Source organism: Scyliorhinus canicula, chromosome 2 (assembly GCF_902713615.1).
Source record: "Scyliorhinus canicula chromosome 2, sScyCan1.1, whole genome shotgun sequence".
Lineage (NCBI taxonomy): Eukaryota > Metazoa > Chordata > Chondrichthyes > Carcharhiniformes > Scyliorhinidae > Scyliorhinus > Scyliorhinus canicula.
This window is the reverse complement of record NC_052147.1, coordinates 128,664,870-128,689,422: the sequence shown is the minus strand read 5'-3', so window position 1 is coordinate 128,689,422 and position 24,553 is coordinate 128,664,870. Positions and strand designations below refer to the sequence as shown.

At 49.3% G+C, this 24,553-nt stretch overlaps 1 protein-coding gene across 1 annotated transcript in view; it reads right to left on the bottom strand.

Annotated features, from left to right (window-relative positions):
• Nucleotides 1-7,722: 7,722 nt before the first annotated feature.
• Nucleotides 7,723-24,553, bottom strand: part of lancl1 (LanC antibiotic synthetase component C-like 1 (bacterial)) — a 53,205-nt gene continuing 36,374 nt past the window's right edge. The window contains exons 8-9 of the mRNA XM_038786433.1: nt 23,988-24,060; nt 7,723-9,539 (exon numbers count right to left, since the gene is read on the bottom strand). Coding sequence (XP_038642361.1) covers nt 9,463-9,539; nt 23,988-24,060 — 150 coding nt within the window. The 3' untranslated portion in view covers nt 7,723-9,462. The remainder of the gene's footprint in view (nt 9,540-23,987; nt 24,061-24,553) is intronic.

The window sequence follows — 24,553 nt, the reverse complement described above, 5'->3', positions numbered from 1 at the left end:
CTTCCACCACCCCCGCTGGACTCTGTTTAACAGGGGGTGATTGTGGTAGTCACCACTGTTTGTATAATACGTATATGAGAGGTAATACGGTAAGGCTCCTGTACTACAGGTACGGGGGTAGATCCCTGCCTGCTGGCTCCGCCCAGTAGGCGGAGTATAAATGTGTGTGCTCACCGAGCTGCAGCCATTTCGGCAGCAGCTGCGGGAGCTACACATCTCTGCTTAATAAAGCCACGATTACACTCTACTCTCACCTCGTCGGAATTGATAGTGCATCACTTGTTTTCTTTGTCTTCGTTTTAATCTTTGTATCAGTTTTTAGTTAATAATGTTATCAGTTTTACTGAAGTAACTTTCAGCACCTGTTTTGTAATAAAGTAAACATCATCCTGTTTAAGACTAAAGCTTTGCTGCTGGTTAATTTCACATGGTATCATTCACAAACTAAAAGGGGGTGTGTGCGCACACACATGTGCACATGTTTACAAACCACTGAGGAAATATCTGTTCTGTGGTCATGACATTTTCTCACTGGCATAGATCTTTGGCAAGTGATTAAAAATCTGCCACTGCAACACTACAGTCCTACCATTTAACCTGGCTTCCCAGTTTACATTAACCAGCTCTGCCCTTATACTTTTATTTAGGTTTACAATAGTCTTAGACAATAGACGTACACTTTCCTCTTTTAAACTGAAGGTGAAATTCTGTCACTCTATGCTCACAGTCACTTAAATGCTCCTTTAATCACAGGTTATTGATTAATCCTGTCAACGCTCAAACACAGCACTCAAAGAAATTGGCCTGGACTTCTGGTGGCGGCCATGGAGTGAGTGGTCGCAGACAGGGCAGCTCCGGCTCAAAGGCGTGGTTTGGGCACTTTATACCCATTAGCGGGGTAGCTCTGGCAGGAAAGTGGTGCAGAAGGTGTAGAGGGAGAGGTTCTCTCCAAGATTGGCATGTCTACTGGCTCCTAGACCCGGCACAAAACAGTTAAAGACCTGTCTAAGGAATTGGAGGGGACCTGTGACGCAGCAACAATTGCAAAAATGGCGGAGGGGGAAGGGTTGTCGCAAGTGGGAAAGGCCCAGATGGTTTTCATCAAGGTGACTTGTCAAAGGCCATTGCGGGAGCAATAGCACCTCTGTGAGGATCGATGGGCCGTGTCGAAAAGTGCCTTGAGGTACAAGATGTGAAGATATGAGAGGTGGAGACGTTGGTATCCGACCAAGTAATTGGATCGTGTCCTGGGAGGCGGAGGTCATGAGGGACTCTGTGCAAGTTGTTGAGGGTGAAGGTGGAGAAGCAGGAAAACAGGTCCAGGCGGCAGAACCTGCAGGTTGTGGGGCTGGCAGAGGGTGTGGAAGGAACGAGCACCACAAAATATGTGTCAAAGATGTTAGCCAGGTAGTGGAGGAGGGGGTGCTGGAAAAGGCCCCAGAGGGGGATCGGGCCCACAGGTCTTTAAGGCAGAGGCCGAGAGCCGCCCTGGGCAGCGATTGTGTAGTTGCACAAATTTGTTGAGAAGGAGAAGATTCTACAATGGGCCAGGGGGAAGTGAGACTGTGAATGGGAGGGGAATCGTGTCCGAATATATCAAGATATTGGTGCAGTGTTGGTTAAGAGGCGTGCAGGATTCAACAGGGCCAAGGCAGTGCTGTATCAAAGGAAGATTAGGTTTGGGATGCTGTACCTGGCAAAATTGTGGGTCACATTTGAAGGCCATGAGTACTAATTTGAAATGCCAGAAGAGGCCAATGACTTTATAAGGGACCACAAATTGGGTGAGAACTGAGAGTTGGGGTGCGATTCTCCAGAAAAATTTCTAAGTGTGATAGTGAGTGGGAACCTCCCAGCGAGGCTGGCAACACTATTCAACGTTAATTGATCCAATTAAGGAGGCCCCACGGGCTTCTCGCACCAGCTGATTGTCCGGCAGCACGCTCGCCAGCCCCCCGCTAACAAGGTCGAGCAACACTTAAGCTGCACTTGCTCAGCCAACGCCAGCCAGCTCGCAACAATGGCGCCCAGGAAACTGGCCCTAAGATTCAGGGACACAGACCTGGGGAGACTGCTAGATGTTGTTGAGGCCAGGACTGATGTCCTGTTTCCAAGAGGGTCCCGGAGGGTCAGCCATAGGGCAACTAGTGCTGTCTGGGACGAGGTGGCGGCGGCTCTAAGCGCCAGGAGTGTGACCGAGCCTCCAGTGCAGGAAGGTCAATGACCTACACCGGGCTGCACAAGTGAGTAGACACCAGCGCCAACTGAGACCTTTCCGCCTCCACGAAGCATCCACCCCAACTCTCCATGCAACCAACCCCCCCCCCCCCCCCCCCCCCCAATTTGTAGGTTGACGATGGGAAGGACAGTGGGGCAGCTACGGAGGGCGAGGGGGTTGCAATATGAATATGGAGAGCGGATGAGCCATATGCTGGCCCATCAGCTGATGTGAGGCCGCCTGCGTCCAGGGAAATCTTAAAGGTGCGAATAGAGGAGGGGGAGGTTGTGTCAGAGCCAGGGCCGAGGAGGGTTACTACGAGAAGCTGTACAGGGCAGAGCCGGATGGAGAGGAAGTGGATATGGAACGGTTCCTGGACGGATTGGAGTTTCCAAGGTTGGAGGAACACAGGAGGCAGGCATTGGAGGAGCCGCTGGGACTGAATGATTGACAGTATTAAGAGGTTGAGGTCGGGGAAGGCTCCGGGGCTGGATGGCTTTCCGGTGGAATTTTATAAGGTGTTTGTGACGTAGTTGGCACTGCATTTGTTAAGGATGTTTAGCAAGGTGCTAGAGAAAGGGGAGCTGCCAGAGACACTGACGCAGGTGTTGATCACGCTAATCCCGAAGAAGGGGAAGGATCATTGGAGTGTGGGTCGTATCGGCCCATTTCTCTGTTGAACACAGATATAAAGGTGCTGGTCAAGTAAGTAGCGGGGAGGATGGATGGATGTGTGCCGGGGATCAAATGGATTTTGTAAAGGACAGATAGCTCTCCAGTAACATCAGAGACTGTTAAATGTGATTATGACTCCAGTGGGGCAGGTGCTGGAGGCTATAGTCTCTATGGATGTAGAGAAGGCTTTTGATTGGGTGGAGTGGAGGTATTTATTTGAGATCTTGGGTAGGTTTGAGTTTGGCCGAAGTTTGTGGCGTGGGTGTGTTTGTTGTATGTCGCTCCGGTGGCAATGGAATGTACAAATGAGGTAAATTCACGGTGTTTTGGACTAACAGGGGAACGAGACAGGGGTGTCTACTGTCACTGTTGTTTGCGTTGGTGATTGAGCCCTTGGTGATGGCCCTTAGGTCAATGGAGTGGCAGGGGATTATGAGGGGGAGCAGGGAACACCAGGTGTCGTTATACGCGAATGACCTTTTGTTCGTGTCGGACCAATTAGAGAGTATGGATAGGATCATGGGAATATTGGAGAGGTTTGGGGCCTTCTTGGGCTATAAGTTAAATGTCGGGAAGAGCGAGATGGTGGGGGGCCAACTTGGGGATGTTGCCATTTAAGGTAGCCAGGGAAAGTTCAGGTATTTGGGGTTCCAGGTGATAGGGAATGGACTACGATGTGCAGATGGAATTTGACAACGTTGGTTGAGGAGATTAAGGGAGATTTTAAGAAATGGGATACATTGCACCCGACACTGGCTGGTTCTAAAAATAAATAGTGCTGCCAAGATTCTTGTTAGTTTTCCAGACCCTCCCGATTTTTCTCCTGAAGGCCTTCTTCTAGAAATTGGAGATAGCGATTTCGGAGTTTATATGGGCTGGGAAGGTGGCGAGGGTAAAGAGGGCCTGGCTACAGAGGCAGAAAGGGGGGTTAGCACTTCCGAACCTGCTGTACTGCTAACGGGCAGCGAGTGTGGAGAAGGTGAAGTGTTGATGGGGGTGGAGGGGAGATGGAAGATCCTGTCTGAGGGCTCTGGTAACAGCTCCACTGCCACTAGCCCCAGGGAAGTATAGTGGGTACAGTCGACGGTCTGGGTGTGGAATCAGCTGCAGAGGCACTAAGTTGGAGGGGATATCGGTGTTGACATCACTGTGCGGGAACTACAGGTTTAAGCCTGGGGAGGTGTATGGGAAGTGGAAGGAGGTGGGACTGGTGAGGGCAAGGATTTGTATCTGGAAAGGCAGTTTGTAGGTCAGGATGAGTTGCGGGATAGGTTTGAGTTGCCGAGGGGGACTGTATTTAGATATATGCAGGCGAGGGACTTTGCAAGGAAGGAGTGGAGAATGTTTTCCAGGTTGCCATTGGAGCAACTGCAGCTCCCGAGTGAGTCAGGAGAGTGTAGGATTGGGTGTATTTATGGGTGGTTGGGGGAGCGGGGAGAGGGGGGGTGCAAGTGGTGAGGATCAAGAACAAATGAGAGGAGGAGTTGAGGGGGGGGGAATAGGCTGGGGACTGTGGAGGAGGCGGTGCATAAGGTGAATTCACCCTCCTCCTGGCGAGGATGAGTTGATTCAGTTCAAGGTGATGCACAGGGTACATATGGCTGGGCGAGAATGAGTGGATTCTTTCAAGGATGTGGTGAATGTGATTCACACGGGATTATAATCTGTATATACATGTGTCTATATTGTAAGTGCAGTTGCACTACCTGACCACCAGGGGGAGTAGCTCTGGGAATATTCGAGAGTTGTACTGGGCTTCTCCCTTGGCTCCGCCCAGGACTCCTCCCCCCGCGAGCTGCTGTATAAAGATCAGTGCCACAGGGTCAGCCGGCCAGTTTACCGAAAGTTCAACGGCTAACAGGCTGGCTCTGTTGTAAGTATATTAAAACCGCTATTCTAATCCTACAAGCACGTGTCCGTAGAATTGTTGGTTCCAACAAAGGGGTGGCTGACAAGTGTGAGAAGTGTGGGCGGGGGCCGGCGAATCGTGTGCCCATGTTTTATGGTTGCGAGAAGTTGGATACTGGGAAGCGGTGTTTGGGACATTATCTAAAATTGTGGAGGTCAGGCTGGACCCAATGGTGGCGATCTTTGGGGGTGTCAGAAATGCCGGAGCTGCTGGAGGGGAAGGGGGCCGAGGTCATTGCTTTCACCTCTTGAAGAAGGATCTTGCTGAATTGGAGGTTGGATGGGCCACCGGGGATGGCGGCCTGGCTGGGGAACATGTACAACTTTGTTCGGTGGGAAAAATTCAAATTTGAGTTGAGGGGGTCGGCGGAGGGCTTCGAGACACGCAGGGGGTTGTTCAATGTTTGAGCAACTGTTTGTCGCATGGGATGGGGTGGAAATTGCACAAACTGTGGACTGTGAGGTTGTGGAGTGTGTTGTTATGTGACTTTTTTTACACGTTTGTAATGAAATACATTTTATTTTTAAAATTGTCCAAGAGTACACCTGATGAGCTGTCCTGGTTACCTTTTCCAATCTGATTCAGCCAAATTAGATATAGATGTCACCCATGATTATTGTAATAACTTTCTTACATGCCTGATTTAATTCTTCCTGCATTCTCTGTGTTATAGTGTAACCACTGTTAGGGGGAGGTCTATAAAATACTCCCACAAGTGACCTCTTATCTTTCCTAGTTCTTGTCTTTATCCAAACCAATTCTAGATCTTGCTCTTTTGAGCTAAGGTCATGGTTTAGGCGGCATGGTGACACAGTGGTTAGCACTACGGCATCACAGTGCCAGGGACCCGGGTTCGATTCCGACCTCGGGTGACTGTCTGTGCGGAGCTTGCACATTCTGTGTCTGCGTGGGCTTCCTTTCCTCCCACAGTCCAAAGGTGTGTAGGTTGAGTGGATTGGCCATGATCAATTGTCTCTTCGTGTTCAAAGGTTTGGTGGAGTTATGGGGATGGGGTGTAGATGGAGTAATCTTTCGAAGGGTTGGTGTGGACTCTATGGCCTGAATGGCCTCCTTCTGCAGTGTAAGGGTTCTATGAGTTCTATGATCTCTTACTACTGTGCAAATGAGATCCTTAAGGGAAGGTAGTGGCATATTGTCACTGGACTACAGAGGCCCAGAGTAATGATCTGGGGACTGATGGTTCAAATCCCACCACTGCAGATGGTGACATTTGAATTCAAGACAAATCTGGAATTAAAAGTCTAATTATGACAATGAACCCATTGCCGAATGTCGTAAAAACCCATCTGGTTCACTAATGTCCTTTAGGGAAGGAAATTTGCCACCCTGACCTGGTCTGACCTACATATGACTCCAAACCCACAGCAATGTGGTTGACCTTAACTGCCACCTCAAGGGGCAATTAGGGATGGACAATAAATGCTGGCTCGGCCTGTGATGGTCGTGTCCCATGAACAAATAAAAAAAAATCTGCCTCACCTAGCTTGCTGTCTTTTCAAAATGTCAAATACTCTTCAATATTCAGGTCCTAGCCTTCATAGAATCATAGAATCCCTATACCACAGAAGGCGGCCATTCAACCCATTGAGCAGACACCACCTCTCTGAAAGAGAACCGTACCTCGGCCCACACCCCCGCCCTAATCCCAGGCGCCTTGGGCAATTTAGCATGGCCAATCCACCTAACCTACACATCTTTGGACTGTGGGAGGAAAAAGGAGCAGCTGGAGGAAACCCATGCAGACACAGGGAGAACGTGCAAACTCCACAGAGTAACCAGAGGTCAGAATTGAATCCAGATACCTGGCGCTGTAAGGCAGCAGTTCTAATCACTGTGTCATGCTTGGTCACCTAACAACCATGACTCTATTGGTTTATCAGGTTATATATATTTATTTCTGTCTGTGCTAACAATTCATCCATTTTGTTACAAAGGCATGACAGCCTTCTAGATTCTTGCTCTCGACTGCAGAGAACCATAGAGTACCCAATTCATTTTTTCCAATTAAGGGGCAATTTAGCTTATTCAATCCACCTACCTTGCACATCTTTGGGTTGTGGGGGCGAAACCCAAGCAAACACGGGGAGAATGTACAAACTCCACACGGACAGTGACCCAGAGCCGGGATCGAACCTGGGACCTCGGCGCCGTGAGACTGCAGTGCTACCACTGCGCCACCGTGCTGCCCTACTGCAGAGAACCATGACTATTCCCCTGACTATACTGTCCCCACTTGAATGTACCAAGGTGCCATTGGTTAGTTTGCTCATCCATCTTTCAAACCCAGTCTCATTCATACAATCTGCAAGAACCTTAAACCTAGTGGACAATTGCAAGGGTTGAAGCTCCTCCATTTCTGTCTTCTAGGCCATCTTTCCTGCCTCACTTGCAGTCACATCCTCCTGTTCCTGACCAGGGACCGAATCAAATGCCTATAACCTAAGCGGCAAGCCTGTCTTCTGGAGCAGAAGTGTCCAGACAATTTCCCCTTGATGGATACATCTGGCTGCAGATCCGATCCATCTCATTTATACCAATGCAGTTGTCTTGGATTACACTCGCATCCATCAGTACCCACATACTGCAGCCCCAGCACATCACCTGCCCTACCATCTTTATTATGTGCCAATTTATTTATTTGGGAATAGAAAAAAATATCTAAAATAGTACACTAAGGGTAGATTATTAATTGCGAATCATCTCATTTTAGAACAAATTGGTTATCATAGGTGTTGGGAGTCGATATTTTTCACTATGTACATCTTGGCAAAGCAAAAAATGATTAAAACAGTCGTGACATATTTTTCACCAGGATAATATCCAAACAATGAAACAGGGGATTGACACAGCAATCATGTGGGTTACGTTATGCTATGATTAAAGAGAAAATATCAAACCATTACAGAAGAATATGTTTTTATTTTTTTTTGCTTCCGTTAACAGACCATTTTGTGAATCAATGTTCTTTGCACTAGTATTACATTTTGCACAGATTGCAGACCAGAAAACAAATTCCTATATGATGTAGTTAGATTTCAGTATTGAAGACAGAAAACTGAGTGGTTTTGGTCTTTTAGTTGCTTTACAAAGTATGGCAACTAACAAGAATCAAAACTGAACAAGTGCATTTATGGAATGGGGAGTTTCCTATCATTAATATGGAATAAACAGGATGAACAAGGGCAATAATTACCAGAAAACCTACCAGTCAATAACATTTCCGTCACCTGCCGCATTTTCAATGCCAACTTTAGATAAAATGAAAACTTGCCACAACCCCAGAAAACAACCACCATAGACAACTCTTTAAAAATCATGTGTGGTTAACTGAATGAATTATAACAGTGAGGGTTTTTAATATTACACTTTTTATATTAGGCTTTTACACATGTACAACTAACATTTTAGAAAGTAAACATACGTGTTCCACCACGAAAGAGATCTGTCCTATCCAAGAGACATTTTGAAAAAATATAAATTTAGAGTACCCAATTCATTTTTTCCAATTAATTTCCAACCCTGCACATCTTTGGGTTTTGGGGGCGAAACCCATGCAAACACGGGGAGAATGTGCAAACTCCATACGGACAGTGACCCAGAGCCAGGATCGAAGCTGATTGAACCATGAGGCAGCACTGCTATCCATTGCACACCATGCCGCCCCCCTCTCAAAAAGACATGATCGATCAAAGAGACCTGTCCTATCAAAGAGACTCGATCTATCAAAGAGATCCGCCCAGTCCTATCAAAGAGACTCGATCTATCAAAGAGGTCCGTCCTGTCCTGTCAAAGAGATCTGTCCTGTCCGATCAAAGAGATCTGTCCTGTCCAGTCAGAGATCTGTCCTGTCCTATCAAAGAGATCTGTCCTGTCAAAGAGATCTGTCCTGTCCTGTCAAAGAGATCTGTCCTGTCCTGTCAAAGAGATCTGTCCTGTCCTGTCAAAGAGATCTGTCCTGTCCTGTCAAAGAGATCTGTCCTGTCCTATCAAAGAGATCTGTCCTGTCCTGTCAAAGAGATCTGTCCTGTCCTGTCAAAGAGATCTGTCCTGTCAAAGAGATCTGTCCTATTGGCCAATTGTTTACAAAAGGATTTTGAATGCTGCGCCATTAGAAAACAGTGCTGATGAAGATGTTTTTAAAAAAAAAAATTCTAAAGGCAGCTACTATTAGGTGTTCTTTCAAATATTATCTTCTTGAAAAAGCCCAGTTAATTAACACTATGGCTTTAGAAAAATGGATTTAATGGAAATGCTAAAAGAGCTGTTAAAATAGCAACTTTTCACCACTGCACTATGGAACAAGCTTCAAATGCACAAGTTATTTGATTTCGGAATAAAAGCCTGGCACTGGGTTTATGATGCAATAATACATCCAAGACTCTGTGTGCTGCCATAGATACAAAAATCTTTCACTTTTTACAATTTTGTAATGTTTAAGTCATGGAAAAGCCTCAGACACTGGAACGTAGCACTAAGTGGAGTAGGAGTGCTACTGGTAAATGAAGCTATTCACCACAAACAAACTCTCCATCAGCATCTTCTTCTTTACCCACAGTTCAAAGCAAAAACATGCATGAGCTGTTTTACTGGAGAAAGCATTGCATCATATCTACAAATCTGCACGGGTACCGTGTTTGATTTACATTTCAAACGCAGGGAATTTTGCCTTTGTGGGCTGCAGCAAGTCAGCAAGGAAGTAAATCGTTCCTGCCATTCCTGAGATGAAATAAACAAAGAGATTATTTAAGTCTCATTACCGATAATCAGAAATAAAACTACTCAAGTAAAATACCATGGACGCTGAAAATCAAAATTAAAAACAGCAAATTCTGGAAACACTCAGCAGGTCTGGCAGCATTTGTGGAGACAGAAACCGGGATGCAACACACTTGGATCAATGACGAGGACTTTGCGGTCAGCAGTGAAGTTGCTGTGTTTGCCCCCTACCAAACTGACACATGTAAATTTGCAGAATTCATTGGCTGCAGTGAGAATTGAAGATCAGGATGGGAGATGAAAAGAAGGATGCAGTTTAATAATAATAACAATCTTTATTGTCACTAGTAGGCTTAGATTAACACTGCAATGAAGTTACTGTGAAAAGCCCCTAGTCCCCACATTCCGGTGCCTGTTCGGTACACAGAGGGAGAATTCAGAATGTCCAATTCACCTAACAGCACGTCTTTCGGGACTTCCCAGAAGAAAGCTCTGAAGAAAACTCTAGTGAAGGGTGGCAAGAAGAGGAGGCGAACCAGGAAGGAGAGTTACTCCATCTACAAAGTGATAAAGCAGGTTTACCACGATACCAGCATTTCCACTAAGGCCATGAGCATCATGAACTCGTTTGTCAATTATATTTCCGAGCGCATCGTGGATGAGGCTTCCCGCCTGTCCCATTTGTAGCCACCGAAGTTGGCCATTCCCTCTATACAAAATGGAGGAACACAAAGCTTGCAGGTTAAAATGGACAAAGTTTGCAGCACAAGCAGGCTGCACCAAGCCAATGTGTATTCTGTCTGCTAAGAGGGCAGACAGCACCGAAACGAACATTCCGCATACTAATGAGGCAATCTCCGGGATAGTTAACATAGTAATGGAACGATCCCAGGGACAATGGACACAAATAGGGAAGTGATTGCAACAGCGTATGGGAAACCAGACACCCCGGCACCAGCGGGGTTCGAAAACAAAGCACCTGAAGGCCCGCCCAGTAGCCGAGAGACAGCCTCAGTATTGGGGGGATTCAAACAAATCGATTGGGAAGAGACCCAGTCGATTCCCAGCAGGTAGAGGGTCCGCCCAAAAGGGCGCGAAGCTCTAGGACCTATAAAAGACAGGTCCCAAACTTAGTTTGTTCTTCTTGTCCAGCCCTCCTCTCTTTACCAGCCCTCTCGACCAGCCTTTTACCGAAGAAGACCTTTACCGAGAGAGAGGAGAGGTTTGGGACAGCAGCCGCCAGCAAGTAAGTGTCTCACAACGATCGCTACCAGAGATAGACACTCCTGACCCCTTTTTAACCCGTACCAACCTGAAGTCTGCGGACCAGTGCAGAGCAAGAGGCCTTGTCCCCTGATCCGGCAGTTCCCTTTAAGATAAGTATTGGTTTATTTAGTGGTAGGAATAGTTTAGTCATCTTAGCGTGTGCATGAGTAGATTATAATTGTATTATAATAAACTCATTTGTTTTAACTTACTAATTGGTGTATGGTTTATTGCTTTGAACTTGACCTTGAAACTTGTGGCGGTATCTTAACGATACCTGGCGACTCCAGAGCTAAGTAACAAAACAGAGCCAAATCGAGTGTTAAGCACACTCACCCAGAACGAGCAACACATTACAACAAGTGCAGCACCTGGGAGATCCAGACCGCCGTGCGCTGCTGTTGCTGCCCAGGGAACTGGCCAAGCACGCCGCGTCGGAAGGGACAAAGGAAGTGACCAAGTACCAGCAGTGAGGTGCAATCACAGTGAATGCAAGCTGCCTAATACCATCACGGGCTGAAGATACACCCCTGGAGCCAAGTCTTCAGCTCAAAGGGAGTTGAATGTTTTATGATGATTTTAAATACTTAAGAAAAATTTAAACACCGTTTAAAATCATTTATAATCTTTTAAATCCTTTCATAAACTTTTAAAAACTATTGTAAACATTCAAATACTTTAACAAACTTTGAACATTCAGTGACTGCTCTGTGGAACTCCTCGGACCCTGGGAGGGGGGGGGGGGGGTTGTCAGGCGGTTGGGGGGGGGGTCAGGCGGTGAGTTACTCGCAATCGGATTCACAACCTTTGACCAGCCCTGGTAGCCACAGTATTAATGTGGCTCGTCCAGTTCAGTTTCTGATCAATGGTAACCCCCAGGCTGTTGATTGTGGGGGCTTCAGCAATGGTAATGCCATTGAATGCCAAGGGGCGGTGGTTAGATCCTCTCTTGTAGGAGATGGTCATTGCCTGGCACTTGTGTGGCGCAAATGTAACTTGCCACTTGTCAGCCCAAGCCTGGATATTGTCCAGGTCTAGCTGCATTTGGACATGGACTGCTTCATTATCTGAGGAAACATGAATGGTGCTGAACATTGTGCAGTCATCTGCAAACATCCCCACTTCTGACCTTGTGATGGAAGGGAGGCCATTGATGAATCAGCTGAAGACGGTTGGGCCTAGGACACTACCCTGAGGAACTCCTGCAGTAATGTCCTGGAATAGAGATAATTGAACTCCAACCACCACAACCGTGCGCTTGGTATGACTCCAACCAGCGGAGAGTTTTCTCCCCGATTTCCATTGACTCCAGTTTTGCTTGGGCTTCTTGATGCCATAATCAGTCAAGTGCTGCCTTGATGTTAAGTGCAGTCACTCTCACCTCACTTCTAGCATTCAGCTCTTTTGTTCATGTTTGAACCAAGGCTGTAGTGACGTCAGGAGCTGAGTGATCCTGGCAGAGCCCAAACTGATCATCTGTGAGCAGGTTATTGCCGAGTAGGTGCCGCTTGTTAGGACTGTTGATGACTCCTTCCGTCACTTTGCTGATGATGGAGAGTAAACTGATAGGGCGATAATTGGTTGGGTTTTATTTGTCCTGTTTCTTGTGTAGAGGACCTACCCTGGCAATTTTCCCCATTGCCGGGTAGATGCCAGCGTTGTAGCTGTACTGGAACAGCTTGGCTAGGGGTGCGACAAGTACTGGAGCATTGTTGCCGGAATACTGTCAGAGCCCATAGCCTTTGCAGTATCCAGTGCCTTCAGCTGTTTTTTGATATCACATAGAGTGAATCGTTTTGGCTGTGTTGCTCTTTTTAATAATGATGCTCTTTAGAGTCGCCAGGTATCAAATGATACCACCACAAGACTTTACCGGATATCAAAGGACCAAACAACCAGTTAGTCAGTTCAAGTTCAAAGATGGTTTATTTACACACAAGGATTACTTCGACATGCAACATAAAACACTACAAGTTAAACTACACCTAACAACTACAATAACCTATACTTAACTTCAGGGCAACCGGCTCTATGCATATGGACAAGGCCTTTGGCTGGATCTTGCGTGGCTGGGTGGAAGAAGTGACACTGTTTCTGCTGGGCTCATCCGTCTGGTTGCGATCGTTGGTCTTGAACTTGTCTGTCTGGTCATTATGCTACACTTGGGTTGGCATAAGCCGGATCCAAGAGAGGCCGAACACATGGCTGTATCTCTTCTTATCCCTCTGGGATTTTGCGCTCTTTGCGATCCTTAACATGGACCCAATAATTCAACAGGCTTCGATCACTGCCTTCGATTTTGGCCAATAAAGGGGCAGCTGCCTTGATGGCTGGGCTTGTCCTTAGCGGTCATTGACCTTGGCTGTTTGGGCTTTCTTAGCAAAGGGAGTGGCGCCGGTTAGTCTGCATCTGTATCGGTTACCGGAGAACAGTTCTTTTGTTCTGGGGAAATGGGCCATTAGAATGCAAATGAGCGGGGGTTTCGATCGCGTCCAGTTATCTGGGTTGCAAATACATACTTTAAAAAGAAATTAGAGTACCCAATTATCTTTTCCAATTAAGGGGCAATTTAAAGTGGCCAATCTACCTATCCTGCACATCTTTGGGTTGTGGGGGTGAAACCCACGCAGACACGGGAAGAATGTGCAAACTCCACACGGACAGTGACCCAGGGCCGGGATTCGAACCCGAGTCCTCAGCGCCGTAGGCAGCAATGCTAACCACTGTGCCACCGTGCTGCCCCTGCAAATACATACACAAGCTGAGTCTGACTGAGTCCTGGGTTGGCCATAATTCCCATGGTCCCTTGCAGGTGGCCATCTGAGATGGCTACAGCTGAAGACTGACATCTGTGATGCTAAGGACCTCCGGAGGAGATCGTGATAGATCATCCACTCAGCACTTCTGGCTGAAGTTTGTTGGGAATGCTTCAACCTTGTCTTTTGCACAGATGTGTTGGGCTCCTCCATCAATGAGGATGGGGATATTTGCTTTCTAATGGTGGATGCACGCTTAGGCAGGTTCTGCACCTGCTAATAGCAGAGCTAAAAAAAATCTATGAAAATAAATGTAACCTCTGGGCAATCAGCTCAAATTGTTGAATTATCGATCATGCCGCTTTTTCAAAGTGACAGGCGGTGGCCAGTGGGATCCCCCAGTGATCAGTTCATGGGCCCCGGTTATTCACAATATATATCACTGATTTGGATGAGGGGACCAGGAGTAATGGGCATGATCTTCCCAAAAGGGAACGAACTTCCCAAGCGAGCGCATTTAGCCGCAAAACATATGGCTATTCAAGGTGACTCGCTATGAATAAGGGGCCTGAACGGGGAACGCACAGCCGAGGCTGCACATAGCTAAGGGCAGCACGGTAGCATGGTGGTTAGCATAAATGCTTCACAGCTCCAGGGTCCCAGGTTCGATTCCCGGCTGGGTCACTGTCTGTGTGGAGTCTGCACGTCCTCCCCGTGTGTGCGTGGGTTTCCTCCGGGTGCTCCGGTTTCCTCCCACAGTCCAAAGATGTGCGGGTTAGGTGGATTGGCCATGATAAATTGCCCTTAGTGTCCTAAAAAGTAAGGTTAAGGGGGGGTTGTTTGTGTTACGGCTATAGGGGGATACGTGGGTTTGAGTAGGGTGATCATTGCTCGGCACAACATCGAGGGCCGAAGGGCCTGTTCTGTGCTGTACTGTTCTATGTTCTATAGCTCTGTTTTTTAGTGAGAGAACGGGACGCTATTTTTAAATGGCACCCTGACCTAAGAGGCCCCGAAAAGATGCCCGACCTCCTCCCCACCCAGCCCGAACGCAACATGGGAGGGACCCCTGCCTCATCCCCACATACTCCCCAACTCCCACACCTTGTGTTGCCCTATTATGTATTTTCTTTTATTTTATTTTATTTTCATGTACTGAATGATCTGTTGAGCTGCTTGCAGAAAAATACTTTTCACTGTACCTCGGTACATGTGACAATAAACAAAATCCAAATCCGGAACTTTCGGTGGCAGCCATGGAGTGAGAGGTCGCTTATTTGGTAGCTCCCGCTTGTGGTGGACTTTTGGGACCCTTTTCCCCGGCGTACGGGGGATTTGAGTGCTTAAATTGGAGGCTGGTGAAGAAAAGAGGAAGAATTCCGCATCAGTTTATGGAGTCGTGCACCAGAACTGGTCTGAAAAGAAGAGATTGTTCGACAAAGAAGACAGGGGAGTCAGCGGCACAGGAAAGCATGGTGGAGGGTCAGGGACTGGGATTGCCAGCCCAGTGGTCAACAGAGCAGCTAGTGAACTTCCTCCAGGAGAGTTTCGTCAAGCAAAGACAGGGGTACCTGGACCTGATTAAGACAGGGATTGACCGGGTTGGTCATAGATTGGAAGTCCAGGCACATGCGATCGATAAGGTGGAAGAGGCGGTGGCTGAGCACGAGGACCAGCTAACCGCGGTGGTAGCGGAGATGGGGCTGATGAGGGACCACCAGAAAAGGCTGCAAGAGAAGGTGGAGGATCCGGAGAACAGGTCGCGCAGGCAGAACCTGAGGATCGTTCGTCTCCCGGAGGGTATTGAGGGATTGGATGCAGGGGCCTATGTGGCGCGTATGCCCGAGAAGCTGATGGGAGAAGATGCGTTTTCCCGGCCCTTGGAGGTGGACAGGGAGCACTGAGCGCTTGTGAGGAAGCCGCAGATGAATGAGCTGCCGAGGGCGATGGTGGTGCGATTGCACCGGTTCCTGGACAAGGAGCAGATCTTGAGGTGGGCCAGGCAGACGAGGAGCTGCAAATGGGAAGGCAACGAGTTGCGCATTTACCAGGACTTGGGTGCGGAACTGGCTAAGAGAAGGGCAAGCTTCAACCAAGTAAAATCGGCCCTCTTTAGGAATGGGGGTGAAGTTCGGCATGCTGTACCCAGCTTATTTGTGGGTCACCCATGATGGTCAAGAACTCTATTTCGCATCGTCGGGTGAGACGCTGAACTTTGTGAAAGACAGGGGACTGGCAGATGATGGAAGACATTGAACTTGGGATCTAGTAATTCTGCACTTGTGCTGCTTAATTTCTTTTCCTTGTTTTATACCAAGTTTTGGGCCATTGCTCAGTGTTGCATGTGGGTTAACTTTGTTGTAATTGGGGGATGGTGGGTGGAATTTTCTTCTTTGTGTTTGTTGGGGACTGTACTTTGCATATGTATGTTCGAGCGGAGGGGAGGGAGAGCAGTGGGGGTAGAATGCTTGGCGCCATAGGCGGGGGCTACCTGGCTAGCTGGGCGGGCTAGCTCATGGAAGCGCAGTAGGGGCAAGCAGGTGACTTGTTTATTATGGGGGGTTTGGATTGTGGTTTTGTTTGGGGGAGGGGGAGGGGGGAACTGTTCTGCTGGCAGGAGAGGGACTGGCACTTGGAAACAAATGGGAGGTCGATGACGGTGGACATCCGAGGGCGGGCCTGAGGAGGTGCAGGACGCGGGCCAGAGGCTGGTCTAAGAAGGATGATGGTTGATCGGCGGGCGGGGGGTGCGCTCCGACAAGGCTGATCACATGGAATGTGAGAGGGCTGATTGGACCAGTCAAGAGGGCTCGTGTGTTTGCGCATCTGAAGAGGCTGAAGGCGGACATGGCAATGTTACAAGAGACATAGCTGAGGGTGGTGGACCAGACTAGGCTGAGTGAGGGTTGGATAGGGCGGATATTTCATTCGGAGCTAGATTCTAAAACTAGGGGGGTTGTAATTTTTATTAATAAGCGGGTTTAATTTGAGGTAGGAAGCATAGTGGCGGATTCAGGGGATAGGTATGTTATGGTAAGTGGGAAGTTGGAGGTGATGCCGGTGGTCTTAGTAAATATTTGCGTACCAAACTGGGACGACGCGGAATTTATGAGGTGGGTGTTGGGGAAGATCCCGGACCTGGACTCACATAGGTTGATCACGGGAAGGGACTTCAATATGGTCATTGAACGGTTGAGTTCAAGGACAAGGAGGGTGCCAGCCGCGGAGCTAAAAAGGTTTATGGAACAGATTGGGGGGGGGGGGGGGGGGGGGCTAGACCCGTGGAGGTTTGGAGGCTAGTCAAAATCCTGTCCTCGAGTACAGAGGACTGTGTTTCGGGGGTGATAGGGGAAGACCAAATGGGGTTTGTTAAGAGTAGACAGTTAATGGCCAATGTTAGAAGGCTCCTGAATATGATCATGATGCCCTCCGAGGGGAGGGAAGCAGAGGTGGTGGTCACTATGGACGTGGAGAAGGTCTTCGACCGGGTGGAATGGAATTATTTGTGGGGGGTCCTGGGCAGGGCTTCATTGACTGAGTTCAGTTGCTGCACCAGGCACCGATGGCGAGCGTGCGGACGAACCGGGTGAGCTCCGTCTATTTTAGATTACATCAGGGTTGAGGCAAGGATGTCCCGTCTCCCCGCTGTTGTTTGCTTTGGCTATAGAGCCACTGGTGATGGCGCTGAGAGCGTCAAAGGACTGGAAGGGACTGGTCCGGGGGGGGGGGGGGGGGGGGGGGGGGGGGGGTTGGTGGAACACAGGGTCTCGCTCTATGCAGACGACCTACTCCTATATATTTCTGTTAGAGGGAATGGGAGAGATTATGCGGATCTTAGGGGAATTTGGCCGGTTCTCGGGGTATAAATTGAATATGACTAAAAGTGAGGTTTGTGTGATCTAAGCGAGGGGGCAGGAGAGGAGGCTGGAGGACTTGCCGCTTGAGGTGGTGGGAGGGAGTTTTTGTTATCTGGATATTCAGGCAGCATCATGTAACGGCACAAGTTTGAGGGCATTGGTAACGGCACCGCTGCCGTTCTCGCCGGCCCAGTGGTAGTGGCGGCCCTGATAGACTGGGGGCAATGGCGGAAGCATATGGGAGTAGAGGGAGGGTTGGTGCGGGCTCCAATCTGTGGCAATCACCAGTTTGTGCCGGGTTTGATGGATGGAGGGTTTCGGAGGTGGCAGAGTGGGTACTGAGAGGCTGGGGGATGTTTACTGAAGGGAGCTTTCAGGATCTGGAGGATCTGGAAGTGAAGTTTGAATTTCCGGGAGGGAATGGGTTCCGATAACTCCAGGTAAGGGATTTTGTGCGAAGGCAGGTCTGTAACTTTCTGCTCCTTCCGCCACAGGGGATACAGGACATGGTAGTTTCTGGAACAAGGGTGGAGGAGGGGGAAGGTATCGGTAATTTACAAAGAACTCATGGAATGGGAGGAAACCCAGATAGGGGAGGTAAAGCGCAAGTGGGAAGATGAGTTGGGAAAGGAGTTAGAGGTGGGTCTGTGGGAGGATGTCTTGAGCAGAGTCAATACGTCCTCATCATGTGCCAGCGTCAGCCTGATACAATTCAAGGTGGTCCACTGGGCACACATGACGGTGGCCTGGATGAGCAGGTTCGTTGGGATAGAGGATAAGTGTGTGAGGTGTGCGGGAGGGCCAGCAAATCATGTCCATATGTTTTGGGCATGCCCGAAACTCAGGGGATTCTGGCAGGGATTTGCAGATGTCAAATCCAGGGTGTTCAAGGTGAGGGTGGCACCGAGTCCAGAGGTGGCGAGTTTTGGAGTGTCGGAAGACCCGGGAGTCCAGGGGGCGAGAAAGCTTGATGTTTTTGCCTTTGCCTCCTTGATAGCCCGGAGACGGATCTTACTAGCGTGGAGGGACTCAAAGCTCCGAAAGCAGGGGTATGGGTTAGTGACATGGCTAGGTTTCTCAGGCTTGAGAAAATAGTTTGCCCTGAGAGGTTCATCATTAGAGTTCGCCCGGAGGTGGCAGCCGTTTATCGACTACTTCGGAGAAATTTGAACGATCAGCAGAATCAATATGGGGGGGGGGGGTTGGGAGGAGGGAGTTAAGCTATGTTCATAGAACATAGAACAGTACAGCACAGAACAGGCCCTTCGGCCCTCAATGTTGTGCCGAGCAATGATCACCCCACTCAAACCCACGTAGCCACCCTATACCCGTAACCCAACAACCCCCCCCCTTAACCTTACTTTTTAGGATACTAAGGGCAATTTAGCATGGCCAATCCACCTAACCCGCACATCTTTGGACTGTGGGAGGAAACCGGAGCACCCGGAGGAAACCCACGCACACAGGGGGAGGACGTGCAGACTCCACACAGACAGTGACCCAGCTGGGAATCGAACCTGGGACCCTGGAGCTGTGAAGCATTTATGCTAACCACCATGCTACCGTGCTGCCCACTTCTACCTTGCTGCCCATGTTGGTCTAGCTTAGGCTAGAACTGTAGGAGATGGAGGGATGTGTTGCGGGTTGAACTTTGTTTATGTCTGTACTTGTGTCTTTTGTGATTATAAAACCATAAATGCCTTAATAAAATGTTTTTAAAAAACAAAATCCAAATCGGGCAAACCCGTCCCGATCGCGTATGCGCAAAAGATGCCAGCTTGGCACCTTGCAGTGCCAACCAGGCATCTTTGCCAAGCCCCTGCCAACTGGCAGTGCCATCTGGGCACCAGCCTGGCACTGCCAGAGTACCCAGGTGGCACCAGCATTGCCAGAGCACCACCCTGCCCAAAGGGCATGCAACTGGGGGCTCCAATCCTCTTGGAGACCCCCACAAGTGCCGTTCCGTCTGGTCCCCATTTGTGGGGACCAGTACCAAATGGCGCTCACCCAAGGTCCCTGAAGCGAAGGGATTGAATCCCAAAGCCTCAGTTATCTCGGGAATCTGCACATAGAATAAGGCTTACTGCCTCGGTCTAGTGTGCAGATTTTTCTAAAAAGTGATCCCGCCCATTCTGGGCTGGATTCCCCTTGCAACGGCTCGTGAGATTGCATTGAATCTCATGAGGTGTTATGAGCCAGGTAGATCCCAGGAGCGAGTCTCCCAGCTTTCACCGACCATGCTGCACCACGGTGAGCTGCTTTTCCGGCTCAGTGTGGCCAGACGATTGTGCCCAATATTTCCAAACCTGCTGACGACATGAAACTTGGTGTGAATGTGAGTGGTGAGGAGATGTTAAGAGGCTTCAAGGTGATTTAGACAGGTTGAGTGAGTGGACAAATACATGGCAGATGCAGTATAATGTGGATCAATATGAAATTGTCCACTTTGGACAAAATGGCAGAGCATTATTTGAATGATGATAGATTGGCAAAAATTGAAGTACAAAGGGCTTTGGGTGTCCCAGTAACACCAGTCACTGAAAGCAAGCATGTGGTACAGCAAGCAGTCAGGAAGGCAAATGGTATGTTGGTCTTCATTTCAAGAGGACTGGAGTACAGAAGCAAGGGTGTCTTACTGCAGCTGTAGAAGGCTTTGGTGAGACCACACCTGGAATATTGAGTGCAATGTCCGGCTACTTATCTAAGAAATGATATACTTGCTAGAGAGGGAGTGCAGCGAAGATTCACCAGACTGATTCCCAAGATGGCAGGATTGTCGTATGAGGACAGACTGGGTTGACTAGGCCTGCATTCACTGAAATTTAGATGAGAGGGGATTTAATTAAAATGAATAACATTCTGACAGAGCCGGATGCAGGAATACTGTTCCACTGGCTGGGTGGCCTAGAACAAGGGGTCAACAGTCTCCGGATACGTGATAGGCCATTTAGGACTAAGGTGAGGAGACATTTCTTCACTTCGAAAATAGTGAATCTGTGGATTTCTCTACCACAGAAGGCTTTGGAGGCCACTGAATATATTTAAGAAGGAAACAGATAAACTCTAAAGATATCAAGGGATATGGGGAGAGTGTTGGAGTATGGTGTTGAGGCAGAGGATCAGCCATGATCATATTGAATGCGGAGCAGGCTCGAAGGGCCAAAAGGCATACTCCTGCTCCTATTTTCTATGTTTCGACATTTACAAAGCATGTGTTAGCATGCACTGCTAAAGAGAAACATTGGCTGGCAGGGCTGAATGAATGTTATGGCACCAGAAGTTTTTAATGTAGCATTGACAAAGCTCTGAAAGGCAGCAATCCGCTACTAAGACCATCCCTTCGGTGATCTCTCCTCCCCAGTACCTAAACTTCTCATTCTAAACCCTCACAAAGAAATTGCATCTCAACTCCTCATCCAATTTTAGTGGAACTCCACAAAACACAACTGACATTCTCCGGATTGCTAATAAGTGAGGAACGTACTTCTGGTTTTAATGGCATTTCTTAAGGTCTGAACCACAATTTTGACATGTGACCACCGGCAATGATCCTGTTTATGTAAGAATCCCCAAGGCCTGTACCACCCGTCTTACACTGCGGCACTTCGCCAACGTGCCATATTGTCCAAACTGCTGCACGGTCAGGGCTGTGGGAGGGGAATAAACATTGTCAGGGTGAGGGAGGGGGAGTGAGCATTGTCGGGGGTGAGGGAGGGGAATAAGCATTGTCGGTGGAGAGGGAGGGGAGTGAGGGGGGGGGGAATAAGCATTGTCGGGGTGAGGGAGGGGAATAAGCATTGTCGGGGGTGAGGGAGGAGAGTGAGCATTGTAGGGGGGAGGGAGGGGAGTGAGCATTGTCAGGGATGAGGGAGGGGGAGTGAGCATTGTCGGGGGTGAGGGAGGGGGTGTGAGCGTTGTCGGGGTGAGGGAGGGAGAGTGAGCATTGTCGGGGGTGAGGGAGGGGGAGTGAGCATTGTCGGGGGTGAGGGAGGGGAATGTGAGCATTGCTGGGGGCGAGGGAGGGACAGTGAGCATTGTCGGGGGTGAGGGAGGGGGAGTGAGCATTGTCGGGGGTGGGGGGGGGATGTGGGCATTGTTTGGGCTCGTGGGATGGGGAATACACATTGTCGGGGGTGGAGGGAGGGGGAGGTGAGCATTGTCAGGGGTGTGAGGGGAGGGAGTGAGGCATTGTTCGGGGGTGAGGTAGAGGAGTGAGCATTGTCGGGGGTGAGGGAGGGGGAGTGAGCATTGCTGGGGGCGAGGGAGGGAGAGTGAGCATTGTCAGGGGTGAGGGAGGGGGAGTGAGCATTGTCGGGGGTGAGGGAGGGGGAGAGTGAGCATTGTCGGGGGTGGGGAGGGAGGGGAGTGAGCATTGCTGGGGGCGAGGGAGGGAGAGTGAGCATTGTCAGGGGTGAGGGAGGGGGAGTGAGCATTGTCGGGGGTGAGGGAGGGGGAGTGAGCATTGTCGGGGGTGAGGGAGGGGGAGTGAGCATTGCTGGGGGCGAGGGAGGGAGAGTGAGCATTGTCGGGGGTGAGGGAGGGGGAGTGAGCATTGTGGGGGTGAGGGAGGGGGAGTGAGCATTGCCGGGGGTGAGGGAGGGGGAGTGAGCATTGTGGGGGCGAGGGAGGGAGAGTGAGCATTGTCGGAGGTGAGGGAGGGGAGTGAGCATTGTCGGGGGGGGGGGGGGGGGGGAGTGAGCATTGTTGGGGCTGTGGGATGGGGAATACACATTGTCGGGGGTGAGGGAGGGGGAGTGAGCATTGTCAGGGGTGAGGGAGGGGAGTGAGCATTGTCGGGGGTGAGGGAGGGAGAGTGAGCATTGTCGGGGGTGAGGGAGGAGGTGTGAGCATTGTTGGGGTGAGGGAGGGGGAGTGAGCATTGCCGGGGGTGAGGGAGGGGGAGTGAGCATTGCTGGGGGCGAGGGAGGGAGGGGGTGTGAGCATTGTCGGGGGTGAGGGAGGGGGAGTGAGCATTGTCGGGGGTGAGGGAGGGAGGGGGTGTGAGCATTGTCGGGGGTGAGGGAGGGGGAGTGAGCATTGTCGGGGGTGAGGGATTGGAATATGCATTGTCCGGGGTGAGGGAGGGGGTGTGAGCATTGTCGGGGGTGAGGGAGGGGAGTGAGCATTGTCGGGGGTGAGGGAGGGAGGGGGTGTGAGCATTGTCGGGGTGAGGGAGGGGGAGTGAGCATTGCTGGGGGCGAGGGAGGGAGGGGGTGTGAGCATTGTCGGGGGTGAGGGAGGGGGAGTGAGCATTGTCGGGGGTGAGGGAGGGAGGGGGTGTGAGCATTGTCGGGGGTGAGGGAGGGGGAGTGAGCATTGTCGGGGGTGAGGGATTGGAATATGCATTGTCCGGGGTGAGGGAGGGGGAAGTGAGCATTGTCGGGGGTGAGGGAGGGGAATGAGCATTGTCCTTGGGGGGGGGGGGGGAGAGAGAGAGAATGGCAGGGGTATGCACGAGAGGATTGAGAATTACCGAGGGTGAGGGAAGGGGTTTATCAATGTTGGGGTGATGGGGAGATTTGAGCGCTGTTAAGGAGGGGTTTGCGAACTGTCGATCAAGTGAGGTTGTCCACTGTTGAGATGACGGCTCCATTTAAAACAGTGTAACAATGAACTGAAGATGGTGGTTAAGAAGTGTGTCTTCAGTTCATGATGAAAAAAGAGGGGTTCATAGAATCATAGCATCCCGACAGTGCAGAAGGAGATGATTCGGGTCTGCACCAACCTTCTTCAAGAGCACCCTACCTAGGCCCACTCTCTCACCCCATCCCCTCCATACCTGCACAGCCTTGGACACTAAGGGGCATTTTATCATGGCCAATCCACTTAACCTGCTCAACTTTCCATTGTGGGAGAAAATGGGAGCACCCGGAGGAAACCCACGCAGATACGGGAGAAAGTTCAAACTTCACACAGACGGCGACCCAAAGTCATAACTGAAACCAGGTCCCTGGTGCTGTGAGGCAGCTGTGCCACCCTTATGGATTCACAGGAATTTGCTCGTTTGACCTCCTGATTCTGTTCATCACTGTGATTCTGTTTAGACAGCATCTGAAGATGCAGTGGATCTAGTGTAAAATGTGTTGTTTAAATCACAGTCTTAGGCACACCTTCTTTATCACTGATCAGAAGATTTGGGCCTGAACATCAGAGATAGGGCAGGGGGAGCGTTACAGATGTTTTGCCTGGTGCGCTGGAGGGAGGGAAGTGACAGAGGCAGCTGACTGAATAGTCTCGATCTGAGTGGCAGTGAAGTCCATTCAGCCACTTCCTGCGGGTGAGGCTGGGGGAGACTGGTTAGAGGGGTTTAGGACAGTTTGCAGTAGGTTAATGACTTTAGTCATCCCTGCTCGCCTTCAACTTTCAACAGTAACAATCACCAGTTTATACTGGACTGAATACAAAAATGGTGAGTATTGTGTAAAAGTTCTAATTTGATGAGGCATTAAAAATTACTTTCATCATGAGTAAAATGGACCTTAAGCATTTTCATACAAAACTGAAATACTTGGCTGCAACACAATATATCCAGTTTAATTCTATCTTAAGTGATTTTAAATGTTGATTACCTTCAAAGAGAGAGAAAGGAGCGTCAGGTGTTCTACAGCCATGCTTTCCATAGTCAAAACACCACTCTGCAAACTTCAAACCAAAATCAGCAACATTAAATACAACTTTAGATCACCAAGGGGCATATTAATCTTAAAAAGACCACAAGGTTTAAGCAAGAACGAAGGGAAAGAGAGGCATACTTGTGCCACTCACAAGACTTACGCTCAGAGTCAGATCCCATCTTTTTAAGTATTAAGTCCAGTGATGGTTCTGAAACTCATCTGTTATCATTCAGATACCAGCTTTCTCACATCCCAAGGATGGATTAGTAAAACTACAGTACTCGGATAGCAATTCACACAACGTCAAGTTAAACAAGAAGTGTGGAGGATGTTGTGCTGCATCAAATCACTTGGATTATAATTTGTTATTCAGACTTCACCACTTTAATAAATAGTGCGCAGGTTCAATAAAAAGCAAAACCATTGGGATACTTTTAAAACAGATCACACACTTTCACAGGCTAACCTTTATATGCCAGAGACTCTCTTCCTAAAAATGTATATCTCCCCATATCACAAGT